The sequence below is a fragment of the Anguilla anguilla genome, chromosome 4, assembly GCF_013347855.1.
Source record: "Anguilla anguilla isolate fAngAng1 chromosome 4, fAngAng1.pri, whole genome shotgun sequence".
NCBI classification, from domain to species: Eukaryota; Metazoa; Chordata; class Actinopteri; order Anguilliformes; family Anguillidae; genus Anguilla; species Anguilla anguilla.
Window position 1 is genome coordinate 990,922 of NC_049204.1, and position 21,764 is coordinate 1,012,685.

A 21,764-nucleotide genomic window follows, 5' to 3' on the forward strand; every position below is an offset into this window, starting at 1 on the left:
AGAAGTCATTAATTCACTCTGGACTGCAGAGCAGATGGAGATTGGGCCTAACTGAATATGAAAGGAGCTGGTAAACCCTTTAGATCCATGATTTTCAACAGGGGGTCTCCAAAGGTACCGCAGGGGGTCCGGCACCCCCACCCCCCCCAAGTCCACAAACCCCAACCCCCCCGGGATGCCTTTCAGCCTGGCTGGGGGTGCGCTGGATCAAAACCAGATGAAACCCCCCCTGCTTTAGATAAATCCAAAGGGAATTTCCGCATTTACTCAGAGTAATAAATACAGAGTTCAAAAGATAATGCTGCAGTAAACCATCACAAATCAAAACACAACTGTTCCTAATAGAGTTTTTTTTCAGAACAGAGCGTGGCATGGAATTCCCTCACACTGGGAGTCTGAACCCCAGAAGTCCATGCGAGGGAGCTTCCCCAAATTTGAGTCCCTGCGATGGACAGTCAGCGAGAGGGGCTCCATTACTGTCCTGTCCCACGCTGCTGCGCAGCTGCAGCTTCACGCGCTGGCTCTCAGTGCTGCGCAGCTGCAGCTTCACGCGCTGGCTCTCAGTGCTGCGCAGCTGCAGCTTCACGCGCTGGCTCTCAGTGCTGCGCAGCTGCAGCTTCACGCGCTGGCTCTCAGTGCTGCGCAGCTTCACGTGCTGGCTCTCAGTGCTGCGCAGCTGCAGCTTCACGCGCTGGCTCTCAGTGCTGCGCAGCTGCAGCTTCACGCGCTGGCTCTCAGTGCTGCGCAGCTTCACGCGCTGGCTCTCAGTGCTGCGCAGCTGCAGCTTCACGCGCTGGCTCTCAGTGCTGCGCAGCTTCACGCGCTGGCTCTCAGTGCTGCGCAGCTTCACGCGCTGGCTCTCAGTGCTGCGCAGCTTCATGCGCTGGCTCTCAGTGCTGCGCAGCTGCAGCTTCACGCGCTGGCTCTCAGTGCTGCGCAGCTGCAGCTGCAGCTTCACGCGCTGGCTCTCAGTGCACAGCGCCTAACTGAAATGTCAAAGGGAGCGTCTGCATATGTGAGGATTTATAATTGTTTCTGATGCGCTGGACAGCATCTCCAAGGTTGTGGAGCGCACACGTACAGCACGTGCACACGGAAAAATGCAACAGAGCCACATCACAGGTAAATCATTACTGGTTTCTTTCCCCCAGGAACAATTATTGTATATATTTTATACGAATGGAGAATCGTTCATTGGAGAATAATATAAGACTCTTCCTCTTCAAAAGAATTCTGACACACACACACAAGGTAATGATGCAACACATTAATGACATAAACTACCAAAAACAATTGACAAAACTAGACTTTTCTTTGTTCTTATGTCACTTGTTTAGTTGCTAGGCAAAATCATAAACTGCACACAATTTTAGGAATCAAATGACCCAAAGTCATATCCAGTCTAAAGAAAGAAAATAAGAGCAATTGAAGGTAAGTAATTACTCTTGTGGATACACAGAGCAGGTATAAACAGTAACAGAGGACAGAACTGCCTTCTGGGATTGCCGATGCCCGATGCTACGGCTGCAGTCATATCTCAAATCTCAAATCAGGCATTCAGCCAGAAAATCATATAAATCCAGGGAACGGTCTCCCCAGAGCAGACCATGTGTCACTAATGCAACCACACCGGCCTTACAGTAAAAATTAAAGAGTATTTTGGGAAAAGGAACACCTGGATGTGGCTCCCTGCTTCGTTTGAAATGAAGCGGATAATAGCTCCGGAGGAGAGGGAAACAGCACAGAAAATGTCGTGCGTCGTCCTTACAGCAAAAGCACTGATGCAATTTCACATTATTTTACAGGGAGTTATTTTATTTAAGAGGTACTTGTTATTAGACAGAATAAAAAATGACAACCTTTCATTTATATACATATAAAGGCAGGAGCATCGCTGGCAATGAAAATGAAAATTTAAATATCTTAACCTCTTTGAAACACAGTTTCAAGTCTTTCAGCATTTTACCCAACTTGGCGTTTTATTCTTGAGAAAGTGACTTAATGTCACAGCTCTCTCATGTCTCTCACTGTTCATATCAAAGTGTCTGATTATATATTTGATTGTATAAGTGTGTGTGTGCGTGTGTTCATGCATGCGTGTGAGCGTGTGTCTGTGTGTGTATGTATGTGTGTGTGTGTGTGTGTGTGTGTGTGCGTGTCTGTTTGTGGGGACATTGTGAATGTCCTCAGAGGCAGGGATAATCCAGCCGGCAGAGAGCCCACAGCTCACAGCTGACTCTAACTTTTGTTCTTCTGATAAAATCAGGAATGAAAACCAGGAACCAAATGGAATAACTGCATGCCAAATATGCAGTGTGAAAAGAGTACAAACCAATAGGCTGACAGCCACAACACTGCGGTGTTATTTTAATTAACGTCCCAAGTGACTATCGTATTGGCTAAACATAATTTATTGCAGTTCCTGCATGTGAAAAACACACCCACACACACACACACACCCACACACACACACACACACGTCAAACTCAGGTGTGAATTAATGGTCACTTTCTCAGTGCTGCACAAGCTAGTCCAGATTTAGACCGATATGCACTAGCTGGGTACTGCAGTGTGAATCTGTTTTCCTGCAGTCAGTAAGTGTCCAAATATGTGCTGCATAGAAACCATCATATTGACATGGGAATCTGCACGTGCTGAAACTTAAATACATACAGTTACATGAAGCTGCACTAATACCTGTGTAATTACAATGTAACAACAATAGATGCAGTGTAACTGTACTGTAAATGGATATGTTACACTATGTAATTACAATGTAACAACAATAAATGCAGTATAACAGTATTGAAAATGTACATGCTACATTGTGTAATTACAATGTAACAACAACTGTAGATGCAGTAACTAATGTGCATGAGTCCCAAGCATAAAGCTCATTATAATTACATATAACTATACAGCCTGTTTAGAGATACAAGTGTTAAATAGCATAAAAATTTACTTCTTAGTCCACCTAACATCCAACAATCATGAAATTCAAACATTCCACATTCTAATGTTGAAATACAGTTTTCACAATTGTACGTACATATTTTGTACCATCATAGTAAAACAGCACCACTGTGGTAGTACAACACTGTGTAAACACACATGCGTTTGGGTGAATATATGACATATGACTGTAGTAATATACCTTTTTTAGCAGGGGAAATAATACAGGTGCAGCTATTCTCATATAAATTTATTTTCCAGTTCCATTTTTAGATCTATGAAAATATATGTGCAAACAAAGATCAAATCACTGGAATCCTAGCATTTTCACAGATATGAGTTATCTTATGAAAATGACTTCTCAACCATAAAATACAATCATACTTTTCCCACAAGCATCTCAAAATTATTATTTTTTTACGTAAGGTAATCCTGTTATATATTCCAATTGTTATTTCTTTGTAAGATTATTGAATTAGTACTACACTTGTATGCTGTTAAACAGTCTTGCTTCGATGTGTTTAAAAATTATAGTGATATTTCCGTCTTACTTTACCTGAATATTAGGGTCCCACAGTGTAGAGGTAGTCATTCCAGGAGAGGTCTAAATTAATTTGTTTAGATTAACATTAGGTTTAGCTAATTGCATAACGATCTATGACATTATTTAATACATGCCGGATCCTATTTATGAAAGATAATCGATTGGAATGTTGGAACTGTGCTTGTCTACAAAAAGTGTTTACTTTTGTTATTCCAATTCAAATTAGCTTCTCCCACAAATAAGTAACAGGAACTGAGTTTTTATTGACTGTGAGAAATTTTCATTCAATGTTGTCTGGACAAAGTGTCTGAAGCTGAACTCACACAGCTGCACCGGATTTGTTCAAGGGAGGGGTGGGGACGATATTAACCAAAAATACATTGGAAAAACACATCTGAAACAATGCAGGATTTCTAGAAAATGAAACCCAGAGATATAAAAATCAATATCAGTCAGTTTTCTGTGCGTTTCTGCTTTTGCCGCGGTCCTATTTTTCAAATTAAAGTTTTTCTTCTTCTTCCTCAACACCCCCTCTCTTTCTGGAAAAGCAAAGTTTGATCCTCTGACACATTCCTGTGTGTAGGAGTAAGTAAAGCCGTGACTTTCTGCAGCAAGGGGGGGGGCGGGCGGGCTGGGGGGGCGGGGGATGAGGACGGGGGGGACGGGGGGGGGGGGGGGGGGGGGGAGGACGGGATTACTCTTCTGAGGAGGGATGATATCATGTTCTCACAACACAACACATCTCTCAGCTCCACTGGCTCAGCCGGAGGTTCCTCTCCACACAGTCAACACATAAAACATTAAATACGGGAGCAAACCGACCATGAAATCATTTCATTAACTGAAACATCATGAACTAAATTAAACAACTGTGTTCCGTACACTGCGTTTCCCCCACAGAGCAAAAATTTCACCGCACGCAATCTGAGATGCAAACGTCCTTATAATCTACCGCAAGCTCCTCAAAGCGCGGGAGGCGAAATGCACTCCAGGTAACGCAAGGAGTTTATTTACAGCCCAAACACACAATTAGACATAATTTTTAGTTCCACTTCAATTACCAGTAATCAATAGAGCAGGGGATCCTGTGGATATCCATACGCAGAGAGGGTAAATGCCTGACACATGCATTAATGATAATTTATTCTTCATTTGGCAGACCAGAGAGAACGCTGTTTATTATGAATACTTATGAACCAGAAACTGTATATCAGCCTGTTTCATGATCCCTGTGAGAAAGCAAAGCTCAGAAATCAATGATCCTGGTTTTATTAGGAAAGAGGAAACAATGGGAGGCATTTATAGAATACTGATCTGCATGAGACCCTACCGCACTCAGACTCTCTGTCAGACTGGGTCCGCTCTGCACCTCCCACGCAGTTTACCTCACACCAATAAACACGTCTCTCTCTATTTGTGCTTATTTCTGCATGTGTGTGCGTGTGTGTGCATCTGCACGCATCTGAGTGTGTGCGTGTGTGTGTGTGCTTGTGAGCGTGTGTGGGTATCTGCACGTATCTGAGTGTGCGTGTGTGTGTGTGTGTGTGTGTGTGTGTGTGGGGGTGTGTGTGGGTGTGATTCAAAGCCCTGACCCTTGCCTACACTGCCACCAACAAGACAGCCCCCATCTACTTGCAGGACATGACTCAATTCTATGTGCCTGCTCGACCACTCCGCTCTACAGCAGCAGGGCGTCTTGTAACCCCTCCCACCCGCCCAAAGGGATCACAGAGCTTCTCCACCCTAGCTCCCCAGTGGTGGAACGAACTCCCCGTCCCTCTCCGAACCTCCCCCTCACTATCCATCTTCCGCCGTGGCCTGAAGACTCATCTCTTCAGACTATACCTAGAATAACCACCACCATGCTGTGTATATATATATATTTTTTAAATAAATAAAAAAAACCCTTTTTCCTGTCACTTGTTACATGTTGCCCCATCCCTGCACTTCTTGGTAAATTGTATTTGACCTAATACTCTAGCTTAATCTTCTGCCTAGTTTGGCTTTGCAGATGTTAGACCAGGATAGTGTTCATTGTTCTCGGCTAGAAATAGCTGTACAAAATAAGTAACTGTACCTTACTGAACCCGTGTTCAGCAGTTGTCTACGATCATGAAAATGCACTTCTTGTACGTCGCTTTGGATAAAAGCGTCTGCTAAATGAATGTAATGTAATGTGTGGGTGGGGGTGTGTGTATCTGCACGCATCTGAGTGTGTGCGTGTGTGGGTATCTGCACGTATCTGAGTGTGCGTGTGTGTGTGTGTGTGTGTGTGGGGGTGTGTATCTGCACGCATCTGAGTGTGTGTGTGTGTGTGTGCGTGTGTGCGTGTGTGGGTATCTGCACGTATCTCAGTGTGCGTGTGTGTGTGTGGGTGTGTGTGTGTGTGTGTGTGGGTGTGGGTGTGGGTGTGGGTGTGTGTGTGCGTGTGTGTGTGTGTGTGTGTGTGTGTGTGTGTGTGTGTGTGTGTGTGGGTGTGTGTGTGTGTGTGTGTGTGTGTGAGTGTGTGTGTGTGTATGTGTGTGGGTGTGTGTGTGTGTGTGGGTATGTGTGGGTGTGAGTGTGTGTGTGTGTGTGTGTGTGTGTATGTGTGTGGGTGTGTGTTTATGCTGGAAGCCTTCAGAAACACCGCTGGGCTAACAGGCAGCAGTGTGCTCTTCATACAGTGGGCTGATTCTCACACACACTATAAAAGCGGGAATCCCAGGTAACCCCAAGATGCCAAATCAATTCCCCCCGACAGGTGAGCACTCCCGCGTACTGAACTCGGCCACCAGTCCCTGCGGGGGGGGGGGGGAGGGGGGGGGGATAGCAAACAAAGGGGGGGATAGCGACAGCTGACCTGGTGGGGGGGGTGGAGAGAGACAGCGATTGCTGGGTTATGCTGACTATCACAGAAGCAAGGCACAGCGATGCTAATTCTCTGTTCTATATTCTCTAAAGTTTCCTACTTGGACAAACTGCTCTGAATAATCGATAAACAGCCAAACCATCACACCAGCAGACTGCTGCAGCAGAGCTACGCGTAAAGCTGTAAAGGTGTGCAGTATTCACAAACCAGAGCTGAACACGGTGAATCGCCATACAGGTGTGCAGTAATCACAACCCAGAACTGTACTGCAAACTTTAATACATGCCTTTCCATGGAGTTCATGAACAGGCAACGCTCCTGAAGTGACGAAATCGTGTGCAAGGAGGTTCTGCAGGAGCGAGCGCACGCTCCCTTTCCGCATTAGCATGCGTGCGCTGGAAACGTGCAGGCAGGGAGCGGGCAGGGAGCGTGTGAAAAGTTCTCTGCGAGTTCTAAAGACGCGCGCAAACACTCCCCGGTGAGCTCCCCCGGTTCCTTTCACCTCACCGCACGTTTCATCTGAACATCACACTTTCAAAAAAAGAATAAAATAATAATAAAATAAATAAATAACGAGGTGGGGGAAGAGGGAAGAGCGGATCCTGAGGAGCTTTCTAATCGTGACGGATTTGAGACTCAGGAGAGCGGACAGCCTTCCCGCCTCGTCCGATGGCGAGTAGCCTTCTGGAAGCCGCCGTGTCCTTCCTGTCTGCAGCGGGAGTCTGGGACGCACGCGCGGCTGACGGGGGGAGATGTGTGAATCTGATACCGCTGAAAGCCTCTCATTTTCCGCTGACCTTTTCACTAATCCATCCTAATTACCGCCATTTCTTTCTGGCCCCTCTTCAGCGGCTGGCCCAGATTCGGGGGCGCAATTTGCGCTGACAAATTTGCGTCACTGAGAAACAGCCGAATGTGAAACTGTGATCTCCGGTGTACAGACGAAACAATCAGTCAGGTTTATAAATATTGACCCAGAGTGCTGAACAGTTTTTTAAAGGAAAAAAAAAAACAAACAAACACATGCGTCGTTTTTTTACCCCCAAAATTGACTCAGCTGTGTTTTTATCTGTTTCACTCTCTCTGGAAAATGTCCAGTGTGAAACGATCTGTTTGCATTAAAGCTGAAGGTCTGACAGCACCAGTCATTCACTTCCTGTGTGACAGACACACCCCCAACCCTGCTAGCACACCTGGGGAGGGCAAACAATGCAGGGTGGAACCTGACAAACCGCCACAATATCACACACATACACACACGTACAGACACGTACAGGCACACACACACACACACACACAGATGCTATAAACAAACACACACACACACGATCAGACACACACACATGCTACATACACACACACACACAGATGCTACACACAAACACACACACACACACACACGTACAGACACACACACATGCTACACACACACACACACACACACGCACACGCACGCTACACACAAACACACAAATGCTCACACACGCTCGCACACATACACACACGTTCACACACACACACACGCACACACACATGTTCACACACGCACACACACATGTTCACACACACACACACACACACGCTCGCACACAATAGAAGGATGTTACTGTAACAGAAGTATCCAGAATGGATGACCCCCTTGTTCTTGCCCCAGAATCTTACCGTGTACAGAAGAGGCGCCTGTCCTAGTTTCAACAGTGCAATTCTTTTGGTGGCGCTGGTCGTTGTGTTGGCTCGGATCAGGTCTTTCACAGTCCCGTACTGCACATCGACCACCTCGGCCTGGAAACGCAGAGAGAGAGAGAGACACACAAAGCGTTCAGTTAGACGCTGCCATCAGGTTTATATTTCAGCAGTTATCAGAGCGGTGTGCAGTACAGAGCGTGCAGTAGCGCTGCAGAATCTCTCTCCACAGGCAGAAGATGCACAGGAACCCGAGAGAAACAAGGGGTCAGAATCTAATCGCTTCAGAAACGCTGTCTCATGAGTACAGTCCTACTTTAGGGACAGTACCAGTCCTACTTTAGGGACAGTACCAGTCCTACTTTAGGGACAGTACCAGTCCTACTTTAGGGACAGTACCAGTCCTACTTTAGGGGCAGTACCAGTCCTACTTTAGGGACAGTACCAGTCCTACTTTAAGGACAGTGCCAGACCAGTCCTACTTTAGGGACAGTACCAGTCCTACTTTAGGGGCAGTACCAGTCCTACTTTAGGGGCAGTACCCTTTAAGGACAGTACCAGTCCTACTTTAGGGGCAGTACCAGTCCTACTTTAGGGACAGTACCCTTTAAGGACAGTACCAGTCCTACTTTAGGGACAGTACCAGTCCTACTGTAAGGACAGTACCCTTTAAGGACAGTACCAGTCCTACTTTAGGGACAGTACCAGTCCTACTGCCTTAGTTTCTTTAAATTAGTCGTCTTTGCTTGTTGCGTCGTCATATTAGTGATTTGTAGCCAGCTGTTTTTACCGGTTAAACTCCTAGTCTTGATTGATTGTCAGCTGTGCAATATTGGTAGTAATTAGTATCGCGTAAATCTTTGATCGGTAACTTTGTTTCATCCCCGTTTTATCTGCGCAGCTGTTTTGGTTCAAGGTATTGTAAATTGCTTGTATTTGATCCGTTTAGAGCCGCTTATCGCTACATTATTTGAGTAATTACGCGGCACTTCAAATAGCGTTTCTGAGCGACGCTAGTTTAAAACTGCTGCTTTCTAGAACTTCTTCAGAAAGTGCATTCTCCTCGGCGTGACTAGAGCTTCACTTCCGTCCCTCTGAGTAGCTAGTCTAAGTATTGTTTTGCTTGTTAGTTGTGTCTTGTGGCCTTAATTTGCCTTAGTTTCTTTAAATTAGTCGTCTTTGCTTGTTGCGTCGTCATATTAGTGATTTGTAGCCAGCTGTTTTTACCGGTTAAACTCCTAGTCTTGATTGATTGTCAGCTGTGCAATATTGGTAGTAATTAGTATCGCGTAAATCTTTGATCGGTAACTTTGTTTCATCCCCGTTTTATCTGCGCAGCTGTTTTGGTTCAAGGTATTGTAAATTGCTTGTATTTGATCCGTTTAGAGCCGCTTATCGCTACATTATTTGAGTAATTACGCGGCACTTCAAATAGTGTTTCTGAGCGACGCTAGTTTAAAACTGCTGCTTTCTAGAACTTCTTCAGAAAGTGCATTCTCCTCGGCGTGACTAGAGCTTCACTTCCGTCCCTCTGAGTAGCTAGTCTAAGTATTGTTTTGCTTGTTAGTTGTGTCTTGTGGCCTTAATTTGCCTTAGTTTCTTTAAATTAGTCGTCTTTGCTTGTTGCGTCGTCATATTAGTGATTTGTAGCCAGCTGTTTTTACCGGTTAAACTCCTAGTCTTGATTGATTGTCAGCTGTGCAATATTGGTAGTAATTAGTATCGCGTAAATCTTTGATCGGTAACTTTGTTTCATCCCCGTTTTATCTGCGCAGCTGTTTTGGTTCAAGGTATTGTAAATTGCTTGTATTTGATCCGTTTAGAGCCGCTTATCGCTACATTATTTGAGTAATTACGCGGCACTTCAAATAGTGTTTCTGAGCGACGCTAGTTTAAAACTGCTGCTTTCTAGAACTTCTTCAGAAAGTGCATTCTCCTCGGCGTGACTAGAGCTTCACTTCCGTCCCTCTGAGTAGCTAGTCTAAGTATTGTTTTGCTTGTTAGTTGTGTCTTGTGGCCTTAATTTGCCTTAGTTTCTTTAAATTAGTCGTCTTTGCTTGTTGCGTCGTCATATTAGTGATTTGTAGCCAGCTGTTTTTACCGGTTAAACTCCTAGTCTTGATTGATTGTCAGCTGTGCAATATTGGTAGTAATTAGTATCGCGTAAATCTTTGATCGGTAACTTTGTTTCATCCCCGTTTTATCTGCGCAGCTGTTTTGGTTCAAGGTATTGTAAATTGCTTGTATTTGATCCGTTTAGAGCCGCTTATCGCTACATTATTTGAGTAATTACGCGGCACTTCAAATAGTGTTTCTGAGCGACGCTAGTTTAAAACTGCTGCTTTCTAGAACTTCTTCAGAAAGTGCATTCTCCTCGGCGTGACTAGAGCTTCACTTCCGTCCCTCTGAGTAGCTAGTCTAAGTATTGTTTTGCTTGTTAGTTGTGTCTTGTGGCCTTAATTTGCCTTAGTTTCTTTAAATTAGTCGTCTTTGCTTGTTGCGTCGTCATATTAGTGATTTGTAGCCAGCTGTTTTTACCGGTTAAACTCCTAGTCTTGATTGATTGTCAGCTGTGCAATATTGGTAGTAATTAGTATCGCGTAAATCTTTGATCGGTAACTTTGTTTCATCCCCGTTTTATCTGCGCAGCTGTTTTGGTTCAAGGTATTGTAAATTGCTTGTATTTGATCCGTTTAGAGCCGCTTATCGCTACATTATTTGAGTAATTACGCGGCACTTCAAATAGTGTTTCTGAGCGACGCTAGTTTAAAACTGCTGCTTTCTAGAACTTCTTCAGAAAGTGCATTCTCCTCGGCGTGACTAGAGCTTCACTTCCGTCCCTCTGAGTAGCTAGTCTAAGTATTGTTTTGCTTGTTAGTTGTGTCTTGTGGCCTTAATTTGCCTTAGTTTCTTTAAATTAGTCGTCTTTGCTTGTTGCGTCGTCATATTAGTGATTTGTAGCCAGCTGTTTTTACCGGTTAAACTCCTAGTCTTGATTGATTGTCAGCTGTGCAATATTGGTAGTAATTAGTATCGCGTAAATCTTTGATCGGTAACTTTGTTTCATCCCCGTTTTATCTGCGCAGCTGTTTTGGTTCAAGGTATTGTAAATTGCTTGTATTTGATCCGTTTAGAGCCGCTTATCGCTACATTATTTGAGTAATTACGCGGCACTTCAAATAGTGTTTCTGAGCGACGCTAGTTTAAAACTGCTGCTTTCTAGAACTTCTTCAGAAAGTGCATTCTCCTCGGCGTGACTAGAGCTTCACTTCCGTCCCTCTGAGTAGCTAGTCTAAGTATTGTTTTGCTTGTTAGTTGTGTCTTGTGGCCTTAATTTGCCTTAGTTTCTTTAAATTAGTCGTCTTTGCTTGTTGCGTCGTCATATTAGTGATTTGTAGCCAGCTGTTTTTACCGGTTAAACTCCTAGTCTTGATTGATTGTCAGCTGTGCAATATTGGTAGTAATTAGTATCGCGTAAATCTTTGATCGGTAACTTTGTTTCATCCCCGTTTTATCTGCGCAGCTGTTTTGGTTCAAGGTATTGTAAATTGCTTGTATTTGATCCGTTTAGAGCCGCTTATCGCTACATTATTTGAGTAATTACGCGGCACTTCAAATAGTGTTTCTGAGCGACGCTAGTTTAAAACTGCTGCTTTCTAGAACTTCTTCAGAAAGTGCATTCTCCTCGGCGTGACTAGAGCTTCACTTCCGTCCCTCTGAGTAGCTAGTCTAAGTATTGTTTTGCTTGTTAGTTGTGTCTTGTGGCCTTAATTTGCCTTAGTTTCTTTAAATTAGTCGTCTTTGCTTGTTGCGTCGTCATATTAGTGATTTGTAGCCAGCTGTTTTTACCGGTTAAACTCCTAGTCTTGATTGATTGTCAGCTGTGCAATATTGGTAGTAATTAGTATCGCGTAAATCTTTGATCGGTAACTTTGTTTCATCCCCGTTTTATCTGCGCAGCTGTTTTGGTTCAAGGTATTGTAAATTGCTTGTATTTGATCCGTTTAGAGCCGCTTATCGCTACATTATTTGAGTAATTACGCGGCACTTCAAATAGTGTTTCTGAGCGACGCTAGTTTAAAACTGCTGCTTTCTAGAACTTCTTCAGAAAGTGCATTCTCCTCGGCGTGACTAGAGCTTCACTTCCGTCCCTCTGAGTAGCTAGTCTAAGTATTGTTTTGCTTGTTAGTTGTGTCTTGTGGCCTTAATTTGCCTTAGTTTCTTTAAATTAGTCGTCTTTGCTTGTTGCGTCGTCATATTAGTGATTTGTAGCCAGCTGTTTTTACCGGTTAAACTCCTAGTCTTGATTGATTGTCAGCTGTGCAATATTGGTAGTAATTAGTATCGCGTAAATCTTTGATCGGTAACTTTGTTTCATCCCCGTTTTATCTGCGCAGCTGTTTTGGTTCAAGGTATTGTAAATTGCTTGTATTTGATCCGTTTAGAGCCGCTTATCGCTACATTATTTGAGTAATTACGCGGCACTTCAAATAGTGTTTCTGAGCGACGCTAGTTTAAAACTGCTGCTTTCTAGAACTTCTTCAGAAAGTGCATTCTCCTCGGCGTGACTAGAGCTTCACTTCCGTCCCTCTGAGTAGCTAGTCTAAGTATTGTTTTGCTTGTTAGTTGTGTCTTGTGGCCTTAATTTGCCTTAGTTTCTTTAAATTAGTCGTCTTTGCTTGTTGCGTCGTCATATTAGTGATTTGTAGCCAGCTGTTTTTACCGGTTAAACTCCTAGTCTTGATTGATTGTCAGCTGTGCAATATTGGTAGTAATTAGTATCGCGTAAATCTTTGATCGGTAACTTTGTTTCATCCCCGTTTTATCTGCGCAGCTGTTTTGGTTCAAGGTATTGTAAATTGCTTGTATTTGATCCGTTTAGAGCCGCTTATCGCTACATTATTTGAGTAATTACGCGGCACTTCAAATAGTGTTTCTGAGCGACGCTAGTTTAAAACTGCTGCTTTCTAGAACTTCTTCAGAAAGTGCATTCTCCTCGGCGTGACTAGAGCTTCACTTCCGTCCCTCTGAGTAGCTAGTCTAAGTATTGTTTTGCTTGTTAGTTGTGTCTTGTGGCCTTAATTTGCCTTAGTTTCTTTAAATTAGTCGTCTTTGCTTGTTGCGTCGTCATATTAGTGATTTGTAGCCAGCTGTTTTTACCGGTTAAACTCCTAGTCTTGATTGATTGTCAGCTGTGCAATATTGGTAGTAATTAGTATCGCGTAAATCTTTGATCGGTAACTTTGTTTCATCCCCGTTTTATCTGCGCAGCTGTTTTGGTTCAAGGTATTGTAAATTGCTTGTATTTGATCCGTTTAGAGCCGCTTATCGCTACATTATTTGAGTAATTACGCGGCACTTCAAATAGTGTTTCTGAGCGACGCTAGTTTAAAACTGCTGCTTTCTAGAACTTCTTCAGAAAGTGCATTCTCCTCGGCGTGACTAGAGCTTCACTTCCGTCCCTCTGAGTAGCTAGTCTAAGTATTGTTTTGCTTGTTAGTTGTGTCTTGTGGCCTTAATTTGCCTTAGTTTCTTTAAATTAGTCGTCTTTGCTTGTTGCGTCGTCATATTAGTGATTTGTAGCCAGCTGTTTTTACCGGTTAAACTCCTAGTCTTGATTGATTGTCAGCTGTGCAATATTGGTAGTAATTAGTATCGCGTAAATCTTTGATCGGTAACTTTGTTTCATCCCCGTTTTATCTGCGCAGCTGTTTTGGTTCAAGGTATTGTAAATTGCTTGTATTTGATCCGTTTAGAGCCGCTTATCGCTACATTATTTGAGTAATTACGCGGCACTTCAAATAGTGTTTCTGAGCGACGCTAGTTTAAAACTGCTGCTTTCTAGAACTTCTTCAGAAAGTGCATTCTCCTCGGCGTGACTAGAGCTTCACTTCCGTCCCTCTGAGTAGCTAGTCTAAGTATTGTTTTGCTTGTTAGTTGTGTCTTGTGGCCTTAATTTGCCTTAGTTTCTTTAAATTAGTCGTCTTTGCTTGTTGCGTCGTCATATTAGTGATTTGTAGCCAGCTGTTTTTACCGGTTAAACTCCTAGTCTTGATTGATTGTCAGCTGTGCAATATTGGTAGTAATTAGTATCGCGTAAATCTTTGATCGGTAACTTTGTTTCATCCCCGTTTTATCTGCGCAGCTGTTTTGGTTCAAGGTATTGTAAATTGCTTGTATTTGATCCGTTTAGAGCCGCTTATCGCTACATTATTTGAGTAATTACGCGGCACTTCAAATAGTGTTTCTGAGCGACGCTAGTTTAAAACTGCTGCTTTCTAGAACTTCTTCAGAAAGTGCATTCTCCTCGGCGTGACTAGAGCTTCACTTCCGTCCCTCTGAGTAGCTAGTCTAAGTATTGTTTTGCTTGTTAGTTGTGTCTTGTGGCCTTAATTTGCCTTAGTTTCTTTAAATTAGTCGTCTTTGCTTGTTGCGTCGTCATATTAGTGATTTGTAGCCAGCTGTTTTTACCGGTTAAACTCCTAGTCTTGATTGATTGTCAGCTGTGCAATATTGGTAGTAATTAGTATCGCGTAAATCTTTGATCGGTAACTTTGTTTCATCCCCGTTTTATCTGCGCAGCTGTTTTGGTTCAAGGTATTGTAAATTGCTTGTATTTGATCCGTTTAGAGCCGCTTATCGCTACATTATTTGAGTAATTACGCGGCACTTCAAATAGTGTTTCTGAGCGACGCTAGTTTAAAACTGCTGCTTTCTAGAACTTCTTCAGAAAGTGCATTCTCCTCGGCGTGACTAGAGCTTCACTTCCGTCCCTCTGAGTAGCTAGTCTAAGTATTGTTTTGCTTGTTAGTTGTGTCTTGTGGCCTTAATTTGCCTTAGTTTCTTTAAATTAGTCGTCTTTGCTTGTTGCGTCGTCATATTAGTGATTTGTAGCCAGCTGTTTTTACCGGTTAAACTCCTAGTCTTGATTGATTGTCAGCTGTGCAATATTGGTAGTAATTAGTATCGCGTAAATCTTTGATCGGTAACTTTGTTTCATCCCCGTTTTATCTGCGCAGCTGTTTTGGTTCAAGGTATTGTAAATTGCTTGTATTTGATCCGTTTAGAGCCGCTTATCGCTACATTATTTGAGTAATTACGCGGCACTTCAAATAGTGTTTCTGAGCGACGCTAGTTTAAAACTGCTGCTTTCTAGAACTTCTTCAGAAAGTGCATTCTCCTCGGCGTGACTAGAGCTTCACTTCCGTCCCTCTGAGTAGCTAGTCTAAGTATTGTTTTGCTTGTTAGTTGTGTCTTGTGGCCTTAATTTGCCTTAGTTTCTTTAAATTAGTCGTCTTTGCTTGTTGCGTCGTCATATTAGTGATTTGTAGCCAGCTGTTTTTACCGGTTAAACTCCTAGTCTTGATTGATTGTCAGCTGTGCAATATTGGTAGTAATTAGTATCGCGTAAATCTTTGATCGGTAACTTTGTTTCATCCCCGTTTTATCTGCGCAGCTGTTTTGGTTCAAGGTATTGTAAATTGCTTGTATTTGATCCGTTTAGAGCCGCTTATCGCTACATTATTTGAGTAATTACGCGGCACTTCAAATAGTGTTTCTGAGCGACGCTAGTTTAAAACTGCTGCTTTCTAGAACTTCTTCAGAAAGTGCATTCTCCTCGGCGTGACTAGAGCTTCACTTCCGTCCCTCTGAGTAGCTAGTCTAAGTATTGTTTTGCTTGTTAGTTGTGTCTTGTGGCCTTAATTTGCCTTAGTTTCTTTAAATTAGTCGTCTTTGCTTGTTGCGTCGTCATATTAGTGATTTGTAGCCAGCTGTTTTTACCGGTTAAACTCCTAGTCTTGATTGATTGTCAGCTGTGCAATATTGGTAGTAATTAGTATCGCGTAAATCTTTGATCGGTAACTTTGTTTCATCCCCGTTTTATCTGCGCAGCTGTTTTGGTTCAAGGTATTGTAAATTGCTTGTATTTGATCCGTTTAGAGCCGCTTATCGCTACATTATTTGAGTAATTACGCGGCACTTCAAATAGTGTTTCTGAGCGACGCTAGTTTAAAACTGCTGCTTTCTAGAACTTCTTCAGAAAGTGCATTCTCCTCGGCGTGACTAGAGCTTCACTTCCGTCCCTCTGAGTAGCTAGTCTAAGTATTGTTTTGCTTGTTAGTTGTGTCTTGTGGCCTTAATTTGCCTTAGTTTCTTTAAATTAGTCGTCTTTGCTTGTTGCGTCGTCATATTAGTGATTTGTAGCCAGCTGTTTTTACCGGTTAAACTCCTAGTCTTGATTGATTGTCAGCTGTGCAATATTGGTAGTAATTAGTATCGCGTAAATCTTTGATCGGTAACTTTGTTTCATCCCCGTTTTATCTGCGCAGCTGTTTTGGTTCAAGGTATTGTAAATTGCTTGTATTTGATCCGTTTAGAGCCGCTTATCGCTACATTATTTGAGTAATTACGCGGCACTTCAAATAGTGTTTCTGAGCGACGCTAGCTTAAAACTGCTGCTTTCTAGAACTTCTTCAGAAAGTGCATTCTCCTCGGCGTGACTAGAGCTTCACTTCCGTCCCTCTGAGTAGCTAGTCTAAGTATTGTTTTGCTTGTTAGTTGTGTCTTGTGGCCTTAATTTGCCTTAGTTTCTTTAAATTAGTCGTCTTTGCTTGTTGCGTCGTCATATTAGTGATTTGTAGCCAGCTGTTTTTACCGGTTAAACTCCTAGTCTTGATTGATTGTCAGCTGTGCAATATTGGTAGTAATTAGTATCGCGTAAATCTTTGATCGGTAACTTTGTTTCATCCCCGTTTTATCTGCGCAGCTGTTTTGGTTCAAGGTATTGTAAATTGCTTGTATTTGATCCGTTTAGAGCCGCTTATCGCTACATTATTTGAGTAATTACGCGGCACTTCAAATAGTGTTTCTGAGCGACGCTAGCTTTAAAACTGCTGCTTTCTAGAACTTCTTCAGAAAGTGCATTCTCCTCGGCGTGACTAGAGCTTCACTTCCGTCCCTCTGAGTAGCTAGTCTAAGTATTGTTTTGCTTGTTAGTTGTGTCTTGTGGCCTTAATTTGCCTTAGTTTCTTTAAATTAGTCGTCTTTGCTTGTTGCGTCGTCATATTAGTGATTTGTAGCCAGCTGTTTTTACCGGTTAAACTCCTAGTCTTGATTGATTGTCAGCTGTGCAATATTGGTAGTAATTAGTATCGCGTAAATCTTTGATCGGTAACTTTGTTTCATCCCCGTTTTATCTGCGCAGCTGTTTTGGTTCAAGGTATTGTAAATTGCTTGTATTTGATCCGTTTAGAGCCGCTTATCGCTACATTATTTGAGTAATTACGCGGCACTTCAAATAGTGTTTCTGAGCGACGCTAGCTTTAAAACTGCTGCTTTCTAGAACTTCTTCAGAAAGTGCATTCTCCTCGGCGTGACTAGAGCTTCACTTCCGTCCCTCTGAGTAGCTAGTCTAAGTATTGTTTTGCTTGTTAGTTGTGTCTTGTGGCCTTAATTTGCCTTAGTTTCTTTAAATTAGTCGTCTTTGCTTGTTGCGTCGTCATATTAGTGATTTGTAGCCAGCTGTTTTTACCGGTTAAACTCCTAGTCTTGATTGATTGTCAGCTGTGCAATATTGGTAGTAATTAGTATCGCGTAAATCTTTGATCGGTAACTTTGTTTCATCCCCGTTTTATCTGCGCAGCTGTTTTGGTTCAAGGTATTGTAAATTGCTTGTATTTGATCCGTTTAGAGCCGCTTATCGCTACATTATTTGAGTAATTACGCGGCACTTCAAATAGTGTTTCTGAGCGACGCTAGCGTCGCTCCTCCTCAGTTTTATGCAAGCTCTTCCCATCTCTGTCTGCTCTCTGCCCTACAGCACCCGGTTCCAAAGACGTGGCCCCCCTAAGCGACGGAACCCAGCTAACCTCTCCTACCCCCAGCTGTCTCCCTGCAATAACTGCACAGTTGCTGGAGGACTTTGGAACTGCCAGTCTGCTTCAAAGAAGGCTGATTTCATCTCAGCCTATGCCTCCCTGCTCTCCCTTGATTTCCTTGCCCTCACTGAGACATGGATCACCCCAGAGAACACTGCAACCCCTGCTGCCCTCTCCTCTTTCTTTTCATTCTCCCACACTCCCCGACCATCAGGCCGTGGTGGTGGCACTGGTCTCCTAATCTCTCCCTCCTGGAAATACTCAGCCCTACCTCTCTCTGACCTACCCCGATTCAGTTTTGAATACCATTCTGTTTCAATCACCTGTCCAACTAATCTATACATTGTTGTCATTTATCGCCCCCCAGGTCCACTGGGAAACTTCATCGATGAGCTGGATATCCTACTCAGCTCTTTCCCTGAGGACGGCACCCCACTGATCCTGCTTGGAGATTTCAACCTCCACCTGGAAACATCCCAGTCTTCAGCTGTCCTACATCTCCTCCACTCCTTTGACCTCTCCCTACAGTCATCTCCCCCTACCCACAAGGCGGGCAACCTCCTCGACCTGGTTTTTCTGAGGAATAGCCCTTGCACCGATATCACTGTAACCCCTCTGCACACCTCTGACCACCACTTCGTTTCCTTCTCCCTCCCCCTTGCTCCCTCTCACCCACCTTCTCCCCCCACACCCACTATATCTGTCCGCCGCAATCTCTGCTCCCTCTCAACCTCCTCTCTTGCTTCATCTGTCACTGCTGCCCTCCCTCCTCTCGAATCCTTCACTACCCTCCCCACTGATTCTGCATCCACCTCCCTACTTTCCTCCCTTACATCTGCTCTTGACTCCCTCTGCCCCACTGTCTCTAGGCCAACACGTCCATCTCCTCCCCGCCCGTGGATGTCCAATGCCATACGCACCTCCAGGGTTGGACTCCGTGCAGCAGAGAGGAAGTGGAGGACATCCAGAGATGCTTCAGACCTCTCTGCCTACCAATCCCTCCTTGCAGCGTTCTCCTCCACGGTGACTGCTGCCAAGGTAAACTACTATCAAACCAAAATCCATAACTACCGTTCTAACCCTCGGCAACTGTTTTCTGTCTTTTCCTCTCTCCTCAGCCAGCCATCTGCACGCCCTCAGTCCTCGCTCACTGCTGACGACTTTGCAACCTTCTTTGACGAGAAGATTGCAGTCATCCGCAACTCCTTCTGCACTCCACCTCACCCTATGCTCCCCTCCCCTTGTCTCTCCACTCCTCTGCTTACGGTCACTGGCTCCCAACTCCCCACCCCTCAACCTGTACTCTCCCCCTCCCTCACCATTTCCCCTTGTTTCTCCGACTTCTCTCCCCTCACCGATTCTGAGGTTTCACAACTCCTACTTTCCCATCGCCCCACAACCTGTGCCCTTGACCCCATTCCCTCACCACTCCTCCAGGCAATCTCACCCGAGATTCTCCCATTCATCACCTCCCTGGTTAACTCCTCCCTGACATCCGGCTGCTTCCCGTCAACCTTCAAGAAGGCCCTCATCTCCCCCCTCCTGAAAAAGACCACACTAGACCCCTCCATCATTGGGAACTACAGACCGGTATCTCTCCTTCCATTTCTGTCAAAAACCATTGAACGTGCTGCATCAAATCAACTCTCTGTGTTTCTTTCACAGAATGAGCTCCTCGATCCCCATCAGTCTGGATTCAGACCAGGCCACTCGACAGAGACCGCACTCCTCTCTGTCAACGAAGCTCTCCACGCAGCCCGAGCAGCCTCCCTCTCCTCCGTCTTATTACTTCTGGACCTATCGGCAGCCTTCGACACAGTCGACCACCCCACCCTCCTGTCCTCCCTATCTGCAATGGGGATCTGTGGCACAGTCCTCAATTGGATTGAGTCTTACCTCTCAGATCGCTCCTTCCAGGTAGCCTGGGCTGGTAAAGTATCTGCGCCACACCCCCTCATCACCGGAGTCCCACAGGGCTCGGTCCTTGGTCCTCTCCTCTTCTCTCTCTACACCCAGTCCCTTGGCCCTGTCATCACAGCTCATGGTATGTCTTACCATTGCTATGCTGATGACACACAACTGTTTCTCTCCTTCCCACCCTCTGACACACAGGTCTCAGCCCGCATCACTGCCTGCCTGAGTGATATTCAGAGCTGGATGGTCCGCCACCATCTCAAGCTCAATCCAGGTAAGACAGAGCTCATTTATATTCCGGCTCTTAACTCCCCTCTCTCTGATCTCTCTATCTCCCTAGGTAATACCATCCTCACACCATCACCCTCAACTAGAAACCTTGGCGTGGTGATGGACAACAGACTGTCCCTCACCGAGCACATTTCAGCAGTGACACGTTCATGCAGGTTCTTCCTGTATAACATCCGGAGGATCCGCCCCTTCCTCACAACTTACTCGACCCAACTCCTCGTCCAGGCAGTGGTCCTGTCCCGCCTGGACTACTGTAACTCCCTGCTTGCTGGCCTCCCAGCATCATCTATCAGACCCCTGCAACTCATCCAGAACGCAGCAGCGCGTCTGGTCTTCAACCTCCCCAGACATTCCCACGTTACCCCCCTGCTCACCACCCTCCACTGGCTCCCCGTGATGGCTCGCATCAAATTTAAAACATTAGTGCTTGCCTTCAAAGCAGCCAGGGGGTCAGCCCCTCCCTATCTACGTCAACTCATCAGACCCTACACCCCAGCTAGACCTCTCCGTTCTGCTGCCACATGTCGCCTGGTCCCTGCCCCGGCTCGCACCAGCACCCGGTCACGCCTCCTGTCTGTTCTAGCCCCACGGTGGTGGAATGACCTTCCTGTGCAAGTCAGAACAGCAGAGACCCTGGCCGTCTTCAAACGTAGACTGAAGACTCACCTCTTCAAGCTACATCTCACCTCATCACCCCCCACTACCCTCTAACATTTTTTTTTCTAAAAAAAAAAAAAAAAAAAAAAATAGGGTGTACAATTCACACTTATACCTAAGCAAAGTTATACCTATTGTAGCTCTCTTGCAGGAATGTTGTAAAGCGCTTGTCTCTGAGTTTTGTAATGCACTTGTTGTAAGTCGCTCTGGATAAGAGCGTCTGCTAAGAACCTATAATGTAATGTAATGTAATACTGTAAGGACAGTACCCTTTAAGGACAGTACCAGTCCTACTTTAGGGACAGTACCCTTTAAGGACAGTAGCAGTCCTGCCTGCCTTAAAGAGGGACTCGTGCGCATTGAGGAGTCACCACTGCTGGTAAAACACAACCTTACCCTAACCCTAACCCAACCTTATTCAGAGACCACAAATCAGTGACCCAGCACTCAGGGAGCTCATTTGACTTTTCCACTCGACCCTTGGAGTCAACCTTCCTCCTCCTCCTCCTCCGTCCGCGGGGGAATTAAAGGACAGAGAGGCGGTTTGAGGCCTCGTGCAGAGAAGGTCGGGACGGCGGCAGCAGTCCGGGCCGGATTCATTTTTCATAAGACCTCGGGCCAAATGAAATGCATCACCTGCGAAGAAAGTGCCGCTGGTTTTGCACCGAGAGTCCAGACGAACGCGAGATTTATCGCCCCTGTAAGCGTCTGCATCGTCAAAGCGCCGCGCTCCAGTCCCCAGAAACGCACACGGCGGGACTTCTGCTCCGAGAAAAGTCATCCCAAAATCTATGAAATTAATGAAGTTCTAAAGAACGCATTGCATATTCATAAATATGCAAATAAATAAAAAGAAAATCGCAACTTTGTGCACATTGTGTGCAGGATATTACACTGCAGACAAAAACTGTCCCCCTAAACCAGATGAAGCAAAAAAAGAAGTAAACAAATAAAAATCTCTCCCTAAATACCTCACATGACCTCAGATAGTACA

At 44.6% G+C, this 21,764-nt stretch overlaps 2 protein-coding genes across 2 annotated transcripts in view; one reads left to right on the forward strand and one right to left on the reverse strand.

Annotated features, from left to right (window-relative positions):
- Positions 1-21,764, reverse strand: part of LOC118225400 (inactive N-acetylated-alpha-linked acidic dipeptidase-like protein 2) — a 330,235-nt gene that overhangs the window by 126,988 nt on the left and 181,483 nt on the right. The window contains exon 6 of the mRNA XM_035413736.1: positions 8,010-8,129. Within this exon, the coding sequence (XP_035269627.1) occupies positions 8,010-8,129 (120 nt within the window). The remainder of the gene's footprint in view (positions 1-8,009; positions 8,130-21,764) is intronic.
- On the forward strand, positions 8,751-20,217 carry LOC118225401. The gene is made up of 2 exons (XM_035413739.1): positions 8,751-18,946; positions 19,027-20,217. Exons 1-2 carry the CDS (start codon positions 17,810-17,812, stop codon positions 19,063-19,065), a joined length of 1,176 nt encoding a protein of 391 aa, XP_035269630.1. The 5' UTR covers positions 8,751-17,809; the 3' UTR covers positions 19,066-20,217.